Source organism: Pseudoliparis swirei, chromosome 15, assembly GCF_029220125.1.
Source record: "Pseudoliparis swirei isolate HS2019 ecotype Mariana Trench chromosome 15, NWPU_hadal_v1, whole genome shotgun sequence".
In the NCBI taxonomy this organism is placed as follows: Eukaryota; Metazoa; Chordata; class Actinopteri; order Perciformes; family Liparidae; genus Pseudoliparis; species Pseudoliparis swirei.
Window position 1 is genome coordinate 21525646 of NC_079402.1, and position 19188 is coordinate 21544833.

The following is a 19188-nucleotide window of genomic DNA, read 5'->3' on the forward strand; positions in this document are numbered from 1 at the left end:
ATTTGCGATTCTACGGTGATAATAATCACACAAACGACTTATTGCATTCAGTCTTAATTAAGTAAAAGTAAAAAGTGTTAAGAGTCAAACTACATACAAATAACTGGTTATACATGTGAATGATGGTTTCTAAATATCTGATGATCCCATGTCAATGTTTAACTGCATGTTGTCCACTGGGGGGAAGGGAACACTGTCTTCATCCAGAGTCTCAAGGACCTGCAGCCTGTTGACGGCCGACTGCTTCAAGCTCAGAGGAATCCTTCAGGCCGCTACGAGGACCACAGACCAGGAGTCTGGTTCCTAGTGAGTCCACATCGATCTAGCTCTAGATCCTAGCATGCAATGCTCTGAGGTAAGAGACACTTCCAGTACTCATGAGAGAGAAAGTCAAAATTTAAGCTAATTTATTAAACAATTGGATACAGAATATATTGTCAGCTGTATCAATGTCGCAATCAGCCACAATGACGACACACCGAGAAGCAGCCATTAACTTATTTATTATATTCAATTTACGAAAAGTAAAAGCAAATACTTGAATAAACCGTCTTGTTTCAGTAATCTTACGGCTGTGTTGTTTTTGAAAAGCGCTCCACTGTACAGAGCTCACGGCCCCTTCACTGACACCCAGAGGCAGGGAAATCCCAGCATCCAGACCTCAGTGCACATCTTTAACAACGTTAGCCGACATGCGTTGGAGCTTCACCCAGGAAGTCAGACTGCTAGTTCATCATCTGAATGTTGCATTAAATAAAAAACATCTAAAAGAAGACAATCAAGCATTTTGTGACCCAGATCACTTCAGTTCAGCTCGAGCCTCCTAAAGCCGCCCGGCCTCTAACCCTACAGGCTCCAACAGGAAGTACACCTGGAACTAACCAATCAAAAGGAAGCTCTGGTTCAGACTCAGAGGTTCATTACCAGATAATGAGTCTCAGATAGAGGCTCATTATCTGGTAATGAACCTCAGATAGAGGGAGAAGACTAACTTTGTTCTCAGGAGATTCAGACTGAACTTTATTCAGAGTTGAGACATGAACACCAGTGTTGGCTGCTGTAAAAAAGGGAAACTTATATTAAAGCTCGTTCCGTCTTCATGTTCATCCAAAAAGCTGACGGACACGTGGCGTCCCGTCAGATGAGAACAGCCTTAAAGTTTAACTGCTCTATGACTGAAACAACCAGAAAAGAGACAAACACAAATAAAGATCTAATGTTGGAATGAAACGTCATGAGCAGATGATGAGGACGATGAAGGACCCGGAGGTGACAGGTGCAGATTTGAGGGGGGGGGACGCCAGGAGCATCTAGAAGGTCTTCCTGTGGATGGCCCGCGCTCGGTCCTCTTCATATTCACGCTTTGACACCCACATCTTCTTGAAGGTGTCCAACGAAGCCAGAATAGAGCCGCTGTGAGGAGAAGGTCATGAACATGAGGTCATGTGACCCTCAGACCCTGACATGAGGTCATGTGACCTTCAGACCCTGACGTGAGGTCATGTGACCCTCAGACCCTGACGTGAGGTCATGTGACCCTCAGACCCTGACGTGAGGTCATGTGACCCTCAGGCCCTGACGTGAGGTCATGTGACCCTCAGTTACACTCATCCTGAGCTCTTACCCGATCCAGGTGGAGTAGAGCCTCTCCTGGGGAGCAGAGATCTGGAGGAGAGCAGAACGTTTACATCAACATGAGCTTCAACATGCTGATAGTCCCATGAACAGCTGGACACATGATGACATCATCGTCACATCTCTTCAGGGAGCACAGAAGAAGAATGAGAACTTGGACCTGGACCCACCTTGATCTTCACGTCTTTGGGAGCCAGCTTCTTGACCTCCGTCAGTAGTCGTTCCCCAAAGCCTGAAGAAAAGAGACTTGATGAGGATCTGCAGGAGAGTGAGAACATCTCCTCTCCTTAACACCTCCTCACCTTTGATGAGCGTGGAGCCTCCACACAGGACGATGGTGTTGAACAGAGTGCGCCGCAGGTCCATGTCAGACTTCTGGATGGCGTAGGCCAGGACCTCGTGGATCCCCAAGCTCGTCTCCGATCAGGTCCGGTCTGAACAGCAGCTCTGGAGCGCGGAACCGGGCCGGGCCAATCTGAGAAGGTGGTTCTGGGTAAGTGGTCTGATGGAGGAGGTCTAGAGGGCTTGAGGTCTAGAGGTCTTGAGCATCAACTCACCTTTAGAGGATTTCCATCAGGCAGGATGTACTGGGCCTTCTCCGTCTCCAGAGTCTCGTCCTTTTGTGGGTTGAGGGACAGATAACAGGCTCTCTGCAGAGAAGAGCCCCACAAGGTCCATGAGACCCAAAGGAGTAGAGGACCAGAGAGACCCATAGGGGTAGAGGACCAGAGAGACCCATAGGGTAGAGGACCAGAGAGACCCATAGGGGTAGAGGACCAGAGAGACCCCTAGGGGTAGAGGACCAGAGAGACTCATATGGGTAGAGGACCAGAGAGACCCATAGGGGTAGAGGACCAGAGAGACCCATAGGGGTAGAGGACCAGAGAGACCCCTAGGGGTAGAGGACCAGAGAGACCCATAGGGTAGAGGACCAGAGAGACTCATATGGGTAGAGGACCAGAGAGACCCATATGGGTAGAGGACCAGAGAGACTCATATGGGTAGAGGACCAGAGAGACTCATATGGGTAGAGGACCAGAGAGACCCATATGGGTAGAGGACCAGAGAGACCCATATGGGTAGAGGACCAGAGAGACTCATATGGGTAGAGGACCAGAGAGACTCATATGGGTAGAGGACCAGAGAGACCCATATGGGTAGAGGACCAGAGAGACCCATATGGGTAGAGGACCAGAGAGACTCATATGGGTAGAGGACCAGAGAGACCCATAGGGGTAGAGGACCAGGTCTCACGTGGACCAAACCCCTCACCTCTTTGATGGTGCGGACCACCTCGAACTCGGCCGACGTGTTGAAGTTGTGGCCCTCCTTGCGCAGCAGCAGGCGGAGGTACCGCGACACGTCTCTGCCGGCGATGTCCACGCGCATGATGGCGTGAGGGATGGCAAAGCCCTCGTAGATCGGGACCACGTGGGTCACCCCGTCTCCCGAGTCCAGCACCACGCCGGTGGTGCGGCCTGTGGCGTACCTGCAGAAACACAGGTCACACATAGAGAACACATGTAACTCACAGTAACTCAGACCTGATGGGTCAGGTGGGGTCAGGTGGAGTAACTCAGACCTGATGGGTCAGGTGGGGTCAGGTGGAGTAACTCAGACCTGATGGGTCAGGTGGGGTCAGGTGGAGTAACTCAGACCTGATGGGTCAGGTGGGGTCAGGTGGAGTAACTCAGACCTGATGGGTCAGGTGGGGTAACTCACAGGCTGAGGACGGCCTGCATGGAGATGAAGAGCGCAGGAACGTTGAAGGTCTCGAAGAAGACCTCCGCCGCCTTCTCCCGGTTCTTGCTGGGGTTCAGAGGAGCTTCAGTCAGCAGCACCGGATGCTGTGGAGAGGAGCACAGGGTCATGTGACCTCGTGAGCAGAGGGGGAGGAGCTTACCTCCTGCTCCTGGTCATGTGACCTGGTGACCCGGAGCAGAGGGGGAGGAGCTTACCTCCTCAGAGAAGGTCTGCAGCTGCTCTTTGGAGTAGACGTACTGCCAGATCCTCTCCATGTCGTTCCAGTCGTTCACGATGCCGTGCTCCATGGGGTACCGGACCGACAGCAGGCCCCGGTGCTCCTGGGGGGGCAGAGCGAGACCAGAACCACCTCACTACAGGGTCCAGACCTCCACTACAGGGACCAGACCTCCACTACAGGGTCCAGACCTCCACTACAGAGACCAGACCTCCACTACAGGGTCCAGACCTCCACTACAGGGTCCAGACCTCCACTACAGGGTCCAGACCTCCACTACAGGGACCAGACCTCCACTACAGGGACCAGACCTCCACTACAGGGTCCAGACCTCCACTACAGGGACCAGACCTCCACTACAGGGACCAGACCTCCACTACAGAGACCAGACCTCCACTACAGGGACCAGACCTCCACTACAGGGACCAGACCTCCACTACAGGGTCCAGACCTCCACTACAGAGACCAGACCTCCACTACAGGGTCCAGACCTCCACTACAGAGACCAGACCTCCACTACAGAGACCAGACCTCCACTACAGAGACCAGACCTCCACTACAGGGACCAGACCTCCACTACAGGGTCCAGACCTCCACTACAGGGACCAGACCTCCACTACAGAGACCAGAACCCTCTGTTCTTCATCCCTCGCTCATGTGACTCAGGTCCATAAACCAGTTTAAACCAGTTTCATGTCATCTGAGGAAACATCAGTTCATGAGAAGAAGATCTGCTTCTCAAACCGACTCATCCCAGAACATGTGACCCGTCTCTTAATCGTGAATAATTATCATGGTTAGATATTACATATATATATATACACACACAGATATATATATACACACACACATACGCATTGTGTTACCTCTGCTTTGGGCCCGATGAAGAGGTCGCCCTCCAGGGCTCCTGCCATCACGCGCACATGCTTGGGACGCCCCACACTGCAACACACACACACACACACACACACACAGCTTAGAGACCACATGATGAAGAGGAGTCATCATGTTGGTCAGAGGAACACTTACTAGTTAGGGAAGCAGTATTTGGGGATCTGGTCACCTGCAAAACCAGCTTTGATGACCCCTGAACCCTGAAGAGAGAATCATGACATCAGAGTTATGGTTAGAAGAGGAGGAGGAGGAGGAGGTCATGAGACACAGCCTGAAGCTCCGAGAACTCATGATGAACCACTGAGGTCTCAACAGACTCAGTGTCCTGGACGTCATGACTAGTGAGGCTACCCCCCCACCCCACAACCCCCCCCCCCCACACACACACACACAACACTAACCCTGGTCATGACTGCTAACCCCCCCCCCCCCCACACACACACAACACTAACCCTGGTCATGACTGCTAACCCCCCACACACACACACAACACTAACCCTGGTCATGACTAGTGAGGCTACCCCCACACACACACACACACACAACACTAACCCTGGTCATGACTGCTAACCCCCCCCCCCACACACACACACACAACACTAACCCTGGTCATGACTGCTAACCCCCGCCCCCACACACACACACACACAACACTAACCCTGGTCATGACTAGTGAGGCTAACCCCCCCCGCCCCCCCACACACACACACACAACACTAACCCTGGTCATGACTAGTGAGGCTACCCCCACACACACACACAACACTAACCCTGGTCATGACTGCTAACCCCCCCCCCCCCACACACACACAACACTAACCCTGGTCATGACTAGTGAGGCTACCCCCACACACACACACAACACTAACCCTGGTCATGACTGCTAACCCCCCACACACACACAACACTAACCCTGGTCATGACTAGTGAGGCTACCCCCACACACACACACACACACAACACTAACCCTGGTCATGACTGCTAACCCCCCCCACACACACACAACACTAACCCTGGTCATGACTGCTAACCCCCCCCCCCCACACACACACACAACACTAACCCTGGTCATGACTGCTAACCCCCCACACACACACACACACACAACACTACCCCTGGTCATGACTGCTAACCCCCACACACACACACAACACTAACCCTGGTCATGACTGCTAACCCCCCCCCCACACACACACACACACACACACACACAACACTAACCCTGGTCATGAAGGGTTATTTGGGAGTTTTTCCTGGTCCGATGTGAGGTTTTGGGGCAGGGATGTCTATGTGTACAGATTGTAAAGCACTCCGAGACAAATTTGTAATTTGTGAAATTGGGCTATAGAAATAAACTGAATTGAATTGAATGACTAGTGAGGCTAACCCCCCCCGCCCCAACACTTAACATGTATCATGTGTACTATGTGTATCATGTGTATAGTGTGTATCATGTCACATGATACACACTATACACATGTGTATCATGTGTCATGTGTATATCATGTGTATGTGTGTCGTGTGTATTGTGTGCATCATGTGTGTCATGTGTATGTGTATCATGTGTGTATCATGTGTGTATCATGTGTATCATGTGTGTATCATGTATGTTGTGTGTATCATGTGTGTATCATGTGTGTTGTGTGTATCATGTTAATCATGTGTGTATCATGTGTGTCATGTGTATGTGTATCATGTGTGTATCATGTGTGTATCATGTGTATCATGTGTGTATCATGTGTGTATCATGTGTATTGTGTGTGTCATGTGTATTGTGTGTGTCATGTATCATGTGTGTATCATGTGTATCATGTGTGTGTCATGTATCATGTGTATCATGTGTGTATCATGTGTGTCATGTGTGTATCATGTGTATCATGTGTATCATGTGTGTATCATGTGTGTATCATGTGTGTATCATGTGTATTGTGTGTGTCATGTGTATCGTGTGTATTGTGTCATGTGTCATGTGTATCGTGTGTGTCATGTGTATTGTGTGTGTCGTGTGTATTGTGTGTATCATGTGTGTATCATGTGTGTATCATGTGTATGTGTATTGTGTGTATCATGTGTCACGTGTGTCATGTGTATGTGTATCATGTGTCATGTGTATCATGTGTGTATCATGTGTGTATCATGTGTGTCATGTGTATGTGTATCATGTGTGTATCATGTGTGTATCATGTGTATCATGTGTGTATCATGTGTATGTGTATCATGTGTGTATCATGTGTGTATCATGTGTATGTGTATCATGTGTGTATCATGTGTGTCGTGTGTATGGTGTGCATTGTGTGTATCATGTGTGTATCATGTGTATCATGTGTATTGTGTGTATTGTGTGTGTTGTGTGTATCATGTGTGTATCATGTGTATGTGTATTGTGTGTATCATGTGTCACGTGTGTCATGTGTATGTGTATCATGTGTGTATCATGTGTGTATCATGTGTGTCGTGTGTATTGTGTGCATTGTGTGTATCAAGACTACAAAGCTGTAGCTAGCTTTAGCTAGATGGTTGGTTTAGTCGTTTCACTAATGGCAGTTATCTACGTCATGAGCTGCTTCACGTCATGACCCCTGACCTTTGACCCCTGACTCTTAACCCCTGAACATGTTCAGCTCAGCACAACAATAGCAGCTAGCAGCAACCCCCGGCGGCCTCGGTTAGGGTGTGGATGGATGACGTCACCATACTCACATTATCGATGACAACGGGCTGGTTAGCTAGAATGTCATAAGACTCCATGACGGACTGTTTCGTATCGATCCGTGTCTATCGATCCGTGAGTGTCCGTGTCTTCTCGTAGGTTTTAATCCTGAAAGAGAAGAGTCTGATGTCTCCGCTGCTCCTCTGTGTGCCGATGCTTCTCCCTTCTTCTTCTTCTTCTTCTTCTGAGGGTTTATGGCGGATGGCATCGAACAAGAGGCGCACTACCGCCACCTGCTGTATTGGGGTGTGGAACAGCGTTCCCTTAATCCCATATATTAAAGGGATATACACATCCATATATATATAATATATATGGATGTACAGGACTGTCTCAGAAAATTAGAATATTGTGATAAAGTTCTTTATTTTCTGTAATGCAATTAAAAAAACAAAAATGTCATGCATTCTGGATTCATTACAAATCAACTGAAATATTGCAAGCCTTTTATTCTTTTAATATTGCTGATTATGGTTTACAGCTTAAGAAAACTCAAATATCCTATTTCTAAATATTAGAATATCATGAAAAAGTATACTAGTAGGGTATTAAACAAATCACTTGAATCGTCTAATTAACTCGAAACACCTGGAAACACATTTTCAAATGTTTGATTTTGTTTTGCTGTTATAAATCTTTTTTTACTTGGTCTGAGGAAATATTCAAATTTTATGAGATAGGATTTAGAGTTTTTCTTGCAAAAGTTATCAACTGCAATATTAAAAGAATAAAAGGTTGCAAATATTCAGATTTGTAATGAATCCAATGCAATGCATTTTTTTTTTTTTTTTTAATTGCATTACAGAAAATAAAGAACTTTATCACAATATTCTAATTTTCTGAGACAGTCCTGTATGTATATATATATATATTAAAGGGATGGATATAGATCCCTTCAATCTCTCACTATAAACATATATATAATATATATATATATACATATAATTATTAATATGTATGGACCAGAGTTATCAATCCTTTTATATGTATATATATTATATATATTTCTCAGTGAGCTACCTGGGGTTCTGTTCTATTAGATATATATATATCTCATATGCTTGGTTACCAGCAGAGAGCGCCACTTACAAAGAGAGGTGGACACACCTGTAAACTTCTGCTATATATATATAGTATTAGTTTACAGGTGTGTCCAACTCTATTGTAAGTGGCGCTCTCTGCTGGTAACTAAGCATATGAGATATGTACCTCATTCAGCCAGAGGGGTCCGCAAGCACGTTTTCAATATATGCAATATAAAACAGCATAGGGCCAAATTACATTCAAGAATTTAAATAAAACGAAAAAAGTAAATAAAAAGCAACGTATATAAATAAACACAGAACTAAACCTGTTCAAGAGGATGAAATAAGAACTGCGTCGCCTTCTCAAACTGCAGGATAAAAGCTCAAGTTTATGAACATCTCAAATGAATGCAGAGCACCAACGAAGAAGTAAGTGAAGCGCATTCACAGCACACACACACACACACACACTGGAGACTTTACTGTTGAAAGGAGGTGAAGAGCCCAGAATGTTTCATGAGACTTTATTGTTGAACAGGAAGTCAGTGAACCCAGTAGAACATTGAACAGGAAGTCAGTGACCCCAGTAGAACATTGAACAGGAAGTCAGTGAACCCAGTAGAACATTGAACAGGAAGTCAGTGACCCCAGGAGAACATCAGGATCCATGGACCCCCCAGCTGAAGGGAAAGGGGTTCTAGGACCACATGTGGTCCCTGTGTGACATGATGAGGTCAGCAGGTCCAGGAGTAGGGGACAGAACGAGGACCAATCAGAGGAGGACTCACAGCTCCAGGAAGTCGACAGACCAAAGGAGCTTCCTGCAGCCTGAAGGATGGAGATGAGGAGCAGACCCTCAGAGGAGCTAGTGGGGGAGCTCGTGGGCCACCAGCTGGTAGTGGTTCCCACAGGACGGGCAGCGCTGGGCCTCGCCCTCATGGAGCCAGAACCAGACCACGGCCGTGTTGTCTTCTTCACCTGCAGACAGGAAGTGACACGTTAGCGCTGCAGAGACCAGCATGACCAGACCAGGAAACACTCACAGATGCATCCCACAATCCTCTTGGTGGTGACGGAGGGGACCAGGTGGGGGTCGGCCTTGGAGCCGGTGTACTCCTTGGGCTTCATCGTGCTGTAGGGGTCCTGGAAGAGGACTCAGAGGGTCAGTGCTCAAACATCACGAGAGCATTTATTTACACCCAGTTAAACTCCACAGGATGGAATGAGTCAGAACTTTATTTAAACAGCGGCCAGACACAGGGACAGAGGCTGTGTGTGGGACGGCCAGAACAAGATCCAGTCCAGTCGGCTGGAGGTCTGCAGGTCTGGTCTCAGCTGGAGGTCTGCAGGTCTGGTCTCAGCTGGAGGTCTGCAGGTCTGGTCTCAGCTGGAGGTCTGCAGGTCTGGTCTCAGCTGCAGGTCTGGTCTCAGCTGGAGGTCTGCAGGTCTGGTCTCAGCTGGAGGTCTGCAGGTCTAGACTCGGCTGGAGGTCTGCAGGTCTGGTCTCGGCTGGAGGTCTGCAGGTCTGGTCTCGGCTGGAGGTCTGCAGGTCTGGTCTCGGCTGGAGGTCTGCAGGTCTAATCTCGGCTGGAGGTCTGCAGGTCTAATCTCGGCTGGAGGTCTGCAGGTCTAATCTCGGCTGGAGGTCTGCAGGTCTAATCTCGGCTGGAGGTCTGCAGGTCTAATCTCAGCTGGAGGTCTGCAGGTCTAATCTCAGCTGGAGGTCTGCAGGTCTAATCTCAGCTGGAGGTCTGCAGGTCTAATCTCAGCTGGAGGTCTGCAGGTCTAATCTCAGCTGGAGGTCTGCAGGTCTAATCTCAGCTGGAGGTCTGCAGGTCTAATCTCAGCTGGAGGTCTGCAGGTCTAATCTCAGCTGGAGGTCTGCAGGTCTAATCTCAGCTGGAGGTCTGCAGGTCTAATCTCAGCTGGAGGTCTGCAGGTCTAATCTCAGCTGGAGGTCTGCAGGTCTAATCTCAGCTGGAGGTCTGCAGGTCTAATCTCAGCTGGAGGTCTGCAGGTCTGGTCTCAGCTGGAGGTCTGGAGGTCTGGTCTCAGCTGGAGGTCTGGAGGTCTGGTCTCAGCTGGAGGTCTGGAGGTCTGGTCTCAGCTGGAGGTCTGGAGGTCTGGTCTCAGCTGGAGGTCTGGACTCAGCTGGAGGTCTGGACTCAGCTGGAGGTCTGGACTCAGCTGGAGGTCTGGACTCAGCTGGAGGTCTGGACTCAGCTGGAGGTCTGACTCAGCTGGAGGTCTGACTCAGCTGGAGGTCTGGACTCAGCTGGAGGTCTGGACTCAGCTGGAGGTCTGGACTCAGCTGGAGGTCTGGACTCAGCTGGAGGTCTGGACTCAGCTGGAGGTCTGGACTCAGCTGGAGGTCTGCAGGTCTGGTCTCAGCTGGAGGTCTGCAGGTCTGGTCTCAGCTGCAGGTCTGCAGGTCTAGTCTCAGCTGCAGGTCTGGAGGTCTAGTCTCAGCTGCAGGTCTAGTCTCAGCTGCAGGTCTGGTCTCAGCTGGAGGTCTGCAGGTCTGGTCTCAGCTGGAGGTCTGCAGGTCTAATCTCAGCTGGAGGTCTGGTCTAAGCTGCAGGTCTGCAGGTCTAGTCTCAGCTGGAGGTCTGCAGGTCTGGTCTCAGCTGCAGGTCTGGTCTCAGCTGCAGGTCTGGAGGACCTCCTTCCTTCATGTGAAGTTCTCATTCAGATATTAACCATGTCATCACCGTCCAATCAGATCTCACCTTTCCCTGCTTCATGGCCTTCATGATGACCTTCTCCAGCCCGGTGGCTTGCTCCTCGTCGGTAGGAACCCCTGAAACACGAGTTCAAAACTAGTCTGATGAACGGGGCACCGGAAATACGTCACCACTGTGCCGGTAACCGGAAGTTCTGCGGATACAAAATAAAGCTCCGTCTGATAGAAACACACGCAGTGGAATACGTAATAATCTTATAAATAAACTAATGCCAGTTGTATCTCAATGATCTGGTGAAGCTTCCTGCTCTACAACCTAAACACGGCTTAAAGACCCGGAAGCCTCTGCAGGTCTCCGGAGGTCTCCTCCAGCGCGATCTAACCCTCCAAACCCTCTAACCCGGATCTATCCGGCCCCCCTCGGTCTCGGTCCTCACCTCCAGCCGCCATGGCGCGGCTCACAGCGGGCACCGGGGCCGGCCGGCGGGTCGCGGCCCTGAAGGCCGAGCGGAGCAGTAACCTTGCAGCCATTTCTCCTTCTTCTGTCGCGGGGCTATGATGTCATCCTCCACCTCTCTTCTAGTGGTTGAACGGCCGTAATGCTCCGTCGTGTTGGTGCGTTAGCGCCCCCTGCTGGTCCGGAGGTCTCAGACCTGATCCAGTCCTGTGGAGCAGAACCTGGTCCCGTCAGACCTGATCCTTTGAGTCTCTGTGCGTCACTCTTATTGTTGAGAAAGTACACAAACACACACACTGGAATATTCATCAGTGATCATAAACCTAGACCGCCTCTGGACTACCGGTCCACTGGTCTACTGGTCAACTAATATGTTTAATAAGTTTAATATGTTCAGGAGTTATAACAATAGTCTCTTATCAACAATGAGACACACTGAGATGAAAATTGAGCTTTTATTGTCTCGATCCACTTCCTGTCTCACAGCAGCTCAAGTAGATCCACTTCCTGTCTCACAGCAGCTCACGTAGATCCACTTCCTGTCTCACAGCAGCTCACGTAGATCCACTTCCTGTCTCACAGCAGCTCCACGTAGTTGGCGGGGAACATGCCGTAGTGGCCCTGGGGGCCGTGGCCTCTCCACCAGCCCTCGTCCAGCATGTCCACGCCCGTGATGATGTCACCGGGGTCAAAGGTGATCTCAGAGTCGTCCACTGGGGAGAGAGCTGATGGTGAGAGTATGTGTGTGTGCCTCTCTGTGTGAGTGTGTATGTGTGTGTGTGTGTGTGTGTGTGTCTCTGTGTGTGTGTGTCTCACCAGCTTTGTAGTCGTAGAGAGCTCTCACTCTGATGTTTTCTCTCGTCTCATCGCCTCCGAACTAAATTCATTCAAAGAGAAATAATAATTAGTGTATAGTGAGAGGAACCAGAGGATCAATAGAATAGAGGACTCGTAGAGGACTCATAGTGGACCCATAGTGGACTCATGGAGGACTCATGGAGGACTCATAGAGGACTCATGGTGGACTCATGGAGGACTCATGGAGGACTCATGGAGGACTCATAGTGGACTCATGGTGGACTCATAGAGGACTCATAGAGGACTCATGGTGGACCCATAGTGGACTCATGGAGGACTCATAGAGGACTCATAGAGGACTCATGGTGGACCCATAGTGGACTCATAGTGGACTCATAGAGGACCCATAGTGGACTCATGGAGGACTCATAGAGGACTCGTAGAGGACTCATAGTGGACCCATAGTGGACTCATAGAGGACTCATGGTGGACTCATGGAGGACTCATAGTGGACTCATAGTGGACTCATAGAGGAGTCATAGTGGACTCATAGAGGACTCATAGAGGAGTCATGGTGGACTCATAGAGGACTCATGGTGGACTCATAGAGGAGTCATGGTGGACTCATGGTGGACTCATGGAGGACTCATAGTGGACTCATGGTGGACTCATGGAGGACTCATAGTGGACTCACGGAGGACTCATAGTGGACTCATAGTGGACTCATAGAGGAGTCATAGTGGACTCATAGAGGAGTCATGGTGGACTCATAGAGGAGTCATGGTGGACTCATGGTGGACTCATGGTGGACTCATGGTGGACTCATGGTGGACTCATGGTGGACTCACCTGCTGGTTCTGGACCTCCTCGTACAGGTCCTCGTCTGTCCCTGCTGGAGGAGCCTGGTACAGGTCTTCTGGTAGGAGACATGATCATGATGTACGTTAGGTTCATCTTCATCATCATCTCACCTTCATCCTCTTCTTCATTTAGCTGTTGTTAGTGAAAGATTAAGTACTTTAGTACTTTAGTACTTCAGTATTTATAAATACTTTCCTCTGACTTTACTTAGTTCCTTCGTGATGTAAAAGTTAATTTAACTTTCTTTATTGATCTGACTCATCAGCTGTGGACATCTTGAAGTTCTCTGAGTGTGTGAGCACTATGCGAGGAGTAAAGTGACTCCTCCTCGTCACGATGCGAAGAGTAAAGTGACTCCTCCTCGTCACTATGCGAGGAGTAAAGTGACTCCTCCTCGTCACTATGGGAGGAGTAAAGTGACTCCTCCTCGTCACTATGCGAGGAGTAAAGTGACTCCTCCTCGTCACTATGGGAGGAGTAAAGTGACTCCTCCTCGTCACGATGCGAAGAGTAAAGTGACTCCTCCTCGTCACTATGCGAGGAGTAAAGTGACTCCTCCTCCTCACTATGTGAGGAGTAAAGTGACTCCTCCTCGTCACTATGGGAGGAGTAAAGTGACTCCTCCTCGTCACTATGCGAGGAGTAAAGTGACTCCTCCTCGTCACTATGCGAGGAGTAAAGTGACTCCTCCTCACTATGCGAGGAGTAAAGTGACTCCTCCTCACTATGCGAGGAGTAAAGTGACTCCTCCTCGTCACTATGCGAGGAGTAAAGTGACTCCTCCTCCTCACTATGCGAGGAGTAAAGTGACTCCTCCTCGTCACTATGGGAGGAGTAAAGTGACTCCTCCTCGTCACTATGGGAGGAGTAAAGTGACTCCTCCTCCTCACTATGCGAGGAGTAAAGTGACTCCTCCTCGTCACCGTGCGCCTCCTTGTAGATCATACCAGGAGCAGCTTCATCTCCGTCATCCTCAAACTCATCGGACCACTCCTCCTCGTCTGAGACAGGAAGAGAAGAGTATTAGAAAGTTCAGAGTAGTTTCACTGGGTAAAGGTCCTGGGACTAAAGGTCTTGAGACTAAAGGTCCTGGGACTAAAGGTCCTGGGACTAAAGGTCCTGAGACTAAAGGTCTTGAGACTAAAGGTCTTGATACTAAAGGTCCTGAGACTAAAGGTCCTGAGAGTAAAGGTCCTGGGACTAAAGGTCCTGAGACTAAAGGTCCTGAGACTGAAGGTCTTGATACTAAAGGTCCTGAGACTAAAGGTCCTGAGACTAAAGGTCTGAGTGTCTGACCTGCAGCTTGAACAGGTGAGCCGCTGGTACCTGGTGCAGCAGGTGAGTGAGACGGCACAGGTGAGACACGAGTGACACAGGACACAGGTGAGACAGGTGAGACAGGAGACACCGGGGCCACAGCAGCTGGAGACGGAGGAGGCAGCAAAGTGTCTCTCTCAAAGGACTTCTGACATAGAACCTTCCCTGAGACACAGAATGAGAACATGAGTATTATGATGGGCTTCCAGCGGAGGTGCACCTGGTCTGGGTGCACCTGGTCTGGGTTCACCTGGTCTGGATGCACCTGGTCCTGATGCAGCAGGAGACTCAAAGCTCTGCTCCCTCTGCCTGAAGATGTCTCTGGGGTTGAACGATCTCTGAGAAATCAGTGATTTGGCCTCCTATGGACAAAAGCGGTATTACAGCCATGTACTACTCAATACATAGTATTTAATACTTAGTACATAGTATTTACATAGTATTACTTCTGACTATTGAGTATGTGTTCTGAGGAAGGAGATGCAGGATTCTACATTTCCCACGAGGCCGATCAAAAGCTTCTTTTCTTGGACTCTCCCAGGAAGAACGTCTGGTAGCCTACAGGTGACTACAACTCCCAGGATGCACCTTGGTAAGGAACGTCTAACGCCCCTAAAGCTGCTCCAAAGAAATGCAGCGTCTCAGCAGCAACTGAGGCTCAGGGCTCTCAAGTTTTGAAGACAGGCAAGAGTGACATTTCCATCAGCACCCCCCACCCCCCCACCCCAGCAGAACGACATTTTCACGCGCAATTCCAGGATGCTTTATTTTCATTGGTTGCTGGATTAAATCTTACCCAGATACGGGGTTTTTTCTGATTGGCTATTGTGTAGCCCATTTCTTTTTTTTGATTGGCTGATAAGTGGCTCCTCACAGCAGAACTCCAGGGGAGCGCTTGATTCCTCCACGGTGAGGGCAGCGCGGCGGCACATTAAAACATTAAATAGCCGAGAGTTTTTTTCAGCGTGAGAAATACGATGTGTGGCGGGAGTGCGTGACGTAAGACCGAAATGCGTGAGTGTCACGCTCAATGCGTGACACTTGAGAGCCCTGTAGTATTTAGCTGGTGTCGACTGAAGCTAACGTGATGCTAACTGATCATGTGACCTGTATTCTTACGTTAGCTTTCTGCACCGACGCTGCAGCAGCGACGCCCGACTTCCTGTTCTCATCTCGCGGCGGGTTCTAAAGACGAGGATCACACAGGAAGCAGCTCAGGGGTCAGCGCACAGACCCAAGGAACACACGTGGTGTTGTTGTGTTGTTGTTTTTATGTTGTTGTTGTGCTCACATGCTGCCGCTGCTCTTCTTCTCTCTGCTGTTGAATCCTGGACACAGAAAGGGTTAGGGTTAGGGCTGGTTAGAGTAGTTTAGGGCTGGTTAGGGTCGGGTAGGGTTGGGTTAGGTTAGGGTTGGGTATATTAGGGTTGGGTATATTAGGGTTGGTTAGCGCTAGTTAGGGTTCTCAGTTAGTTGAAGTCTTTGTGGTGGACGTTGTTCTGGAGTCTCACTTCTCCATCTGCTGAACTCTCTCCTTGGTCTGCTTCTCCTCCCTCTCCACCTCCCTCTCTTTAGTCTTCTTCTCCTCCACCTCCTTCCTCTCCTTCTCCACTCGTTTGTCCTCCTGTAGACGAGCGGCTTCGTCCCTCTGAAGAAGACACAGCGGTTATCGAGGGGGGTCCGGGTCCCAGGGGTCACAGTGAACCTGTACCTGAGCTTGACCCCAGAAGTCGTCCTTCCTGGTCTGTTGGATCTCCTCCACCGCGTTGACCCTCCGGTACACAGAGCCCTGCTCACAGGAAGGCGTGATGACGCCTCTACATGAGGTCATGACCTCTAACCCTCACACCTGCTGCTCACCACGGCCTCTCTGGGGGCCTCTCGCTGCTCCTGCTGGTGGAAGCGGAAGTCGGCTCCGGACGCCTTGGCCACCTTCTGCAGGATGACCTCCGGCTCCACGTCGTCGTCTCCACGGGCGTTGATGGTCACGTGAGCTCCCTGAGGACACACACACACACACACGTGAGCTCCCTGAGGACACACACACACACACACGTGTGTGCCCCGCGGCGAGGACGGGGTTAATCACACCTCTCTCACCTTCAGGAAGCTGGCCATGGCGTTCACGTGGTTGGCACACATTCCTTTTCTAGAGTCCTTCACACCTTCACCTATCTGCACACACACACACACACACACACACACACAGAGACATGAACCCCACCAACACCTGAGCTAATGTATTTCTGTGTGTGTGTGTGTGTGTTTGTGTGTCTCACCCAGTTTATGAGGACATATTTGGACAGACCTGAGTTTGGGTCCTGGACTCGACAGAAAGCGTACATCACCTTCCCACTGCTCAGCTCCTCCACCATCTCCTCTAATCCACCATCTACACACACACACACACACACACACACACACACACTTAAAGTGGACCGTCTTTGTGTCTTCTCGCCTCTCAGGTTTCCATGGATTGTGTCTGGAGCCTGTACGGCCTCCTGCATCCTGCCTCCTGGGCCCTGCCTCCTAGGCCCTGCCTCCTGCTTCCTAGGTCCTGCCTCCTGGGCCCTGCTTCCTGCCTCCTAGGCCCTGCATCCTGCCTCCTGGGCCCTGCTTTCTCTTCTACGAACTATTCATAATTTCTGTCATCTTCATTGAATGTTTATGTCACTCTGGAGTCCAGATGTAAAGCCCTGAGAGGAGGCTGTGGTCCTAGACACAGAGTACACTAATACATGTGTACTTGTACACTACAGAGTACACTAATACGTGTGTACTTGTACACTACAGAGTACACTAATACATGTGTACTTGTACACTACAGAGTACACTAATACATGTGTACTTGTACACTACAGAGTACACTAATACATGTGTACTTGTACATTACAGAGTACACAGATCACATCTTACCTCCTTTCTCTGCCAGACGGATGTCATTCGTGTTCCCTTCATACGTGAAGAGCGCCCTGAAAACACACCGCCAGTGAGCAGGGAACACGCTAACATGTTAATAGGCTAACATGTTAACAGGCTAACATGTTAACATGATAACAGGTTAACACGCTAACACGTTAAACGGTTAACATAACATGCTAACATGTTAATACGCTAACAGGTTAACATAACACGTTAACATGATAACATGTTAACACGCTAACATATTAAGTCAACAGTCAACCGGTTATAAGTGTTAACATGTCAACAGGTCATACGTGTTGTTAACATGTCAACAGGTCATACGTGTTAACATGTCAACAGGTCATACGTGTTAACATGTCATACGTGTTAACATGTCAACAGGTCATACGTGTTAACATGTCAACAGATCATACGTGTTGTTAACATGTCAACAGGTCATACATGTCAACAGGTCATATGTGTTAACAGGTCAACAGGTCATACGTGTTAACATGTCATACGTGTTGTTAACATGTCAACAGGTCATACGTGTTAACATGTCAACAGGTCATACGTGTTGTTAACATGTCAACAGGTCATATGTGTTAACATGTCAACAGGTCATACGTGTTAACATGTCATACATGTTCACATGTCAACAGGTCATGTGTTGTTAACATGTCAACAGGTCATACGTGTTAACATGTCAACAGGTCATACGTGTTAACAGGTCATACGTGTTAACATGTCATACGTGTTCACATGTCAACAGGTCATACGTGTTAACATGTCAACAGGTCATACGTGTGAACATGTCAACAGGTCATACGTGTTAACAGCTCACCAGTTGGTGGCCATCCTCCCGTCCACCACTTCTTTGTAAGCGTCCATGAGTGACGGACCGTTCCTGCTCAGGTTCACTGCCATCGTCTCCCTGGTTCTCCTCGTGAAGCTCCTCAGCCTCTGGTTCTCCTCGTGAAGCTCCTCAGCCTCTGGTTCTCCTCGTGAAGCTCCTCTCAGCCTCTGGTTCTCCTCGTAAAGCTCCCGAGTCTGGTTCATGTGGTTCTCCTGAAGCAGAACCTCCTCCTCAGTCTGGAGACGAGAACCGGTCCGACCTGACGCGCCTCATTCCTCCAGCGCTGCTCCCTCTGAGACGCAGATCCACCCTGTCCACCGAGGGTGTTTTTAAGTGTTTGTGTGTATGTGTTTATAAATGTGTGTCTGTTTATCAGAGGGTGTTTATGCGTGCTCTCCTCTCACTGAGGAGCCAGTCAATGACACTCAGTTTGCTGTCAGAATCCAACCACATCACCGCCTACATTAACCACAATGCACCATGGCCCCTGACAGGTCTGATGTGTGTTGCTGAGTTAAAGAAACAGGATGGAACATTAATGGTCAAAAATGGAACAATATTCATACTCGTTTTAATCAGGCGGCCATCTTGTTTCTATAGCAGCCCGGACTGGACGAACTGAACGGAGACAGAAGAACCAGGTTCACCTGGTCCAGCCCTAGAGATGCTGCTGGGGACGTTTAGGAAACACTGAGCACCTCTCCTTATGGATGTTTAGGATACACTGAGCACCTCTCTCCTCTCCTGGTCCAGCCCTAGAGATGCTGCTGGGGACGTTTAGGAAACACCGAGCACCTCTCCTTATGGATGTTTAGGATACACTGAGCACCTCTCCTTATGGACGTTTAGGAAACACTGAGCACCTCTCCTTATGGATGTTTAGGATACACTGAGCACCTCTCTCCTCTCCTGGTCCAGCCCTAGAGATGCTGCTGTAGACTGAAGACTTTCCTCCAAGTCTGACCCTGATACCTCCACAAATAAATAAGTATATATAGTGGGTATAAATAGCCCCACATGTATAAATACTACCCGTTGCTACAGCGTGTAATAAGTACTACCCGTTG

The 19188-nt window shown here is 49.3% G+C and overlaps 3 protein-coding genes across 8 annotated transcripts; all 3 read right to left on the reverse strand.

The window, feature by feature from the left end:
- Positions 1-390: 390 nt before the first annotated feature.
- Positions 391-7367, reverse strand: actr1b (actin related protein 1B). The gene is given in 12 exon segments (XM_056432215.1): positions 391-1413; positions 1625-1665; positions 1806-1867; positions 1938-2044; positions 2046-2110; positions 2193-2285; positions 2908-3124; positions 3358-3482; positions 3594-3719; positions 4483-4558; positions 4646-4710; positions 7211-7367. Coding segments are annotated over 12 exon segments (1128 nt in total). The 5' UTR covers positions 7259-7367; the 3' UTR covers positions 391-1310.
- A 1387-nt stretch (positions 7368-8754) lies between these two features.
- LOC130204956 (cytochrome c oxidase subunit 5B, mitochondrial) lies at positions 8755-15250 on the reverse strand. Of its 2 annotated transcripts, XM_056431999.1 has the most exons (5): positions 15244-15250; positions 11366-11473; positions 10975-11045; positions 9289-9388; positions 8755-9223 (listed from the first exon to the last, which is right to left on the reverse strand). In XM_056431999.1, exons 2-5 carry the CDS (start codon positions 11457-11459, stop codon positions 9111-9113), a joined length of 378 nt encoding a protein of 125 aa, XP_056287974.1. In that variant the 5' UTR covers positions 11460-11473; positions 15244-15250; the 3' UTR covers positions 8755-9110. The 2 variants fall into 2 exon arrangements, with proteins under 2 accessions (XP_056287974.1, XP_056287973.1); XM_056431998.1 differs by lacking the exon at positions 15244-15250 and having other exon boundaries at positions 11366-11474.
- dbnla (drebrin-like a) lies at positions 11827-19166 on the reverse strand. Of its 5 annotated transcripts, none has more exons than XM_056431994.1 (15): positions 18110-19166; positions 17278-17333; positions 16641-16753; positions 16462-16536; positions 16222-16359; positions 16067-16150; positions 15873-16009; positions 15653-15689; positions 15481-15546; positions 14627-14723; positions 14371-14526; positions 13992-14045; positions 13032-13099; positions 12202-12262; positions 11827-12110 (listed from the first exon to the last, which is right to left on the reverse strand). In XM_056431994.1, the coding sequence occupies exons 1-15, from the start codon at positions 18322-18324 to the stop codon at positions 11962-11964; spliced, it is 1506 nt and encodes a 501-aa protein (XP_056287969.1). In that variant the 5' UTR covers positions 18325-19166; the 3' UTR covers positions 11827-11961. The 5 variants fall into 5 exon arrangements, with proteins under 5 accessions (XP_056287969.1, XP_056287966.1, XP_056287967.1 ...); XM_056431991.1 differs by having other exon boundaries at positions 14612-14723; positions 18110-19163; XM_056431992.1 differs by having other exon boundaries at positions 14612-14723; positions 16073-16150; positions 18110-19162.
- Positions 19167-19188: the final 22 nt, after the last annotated feature.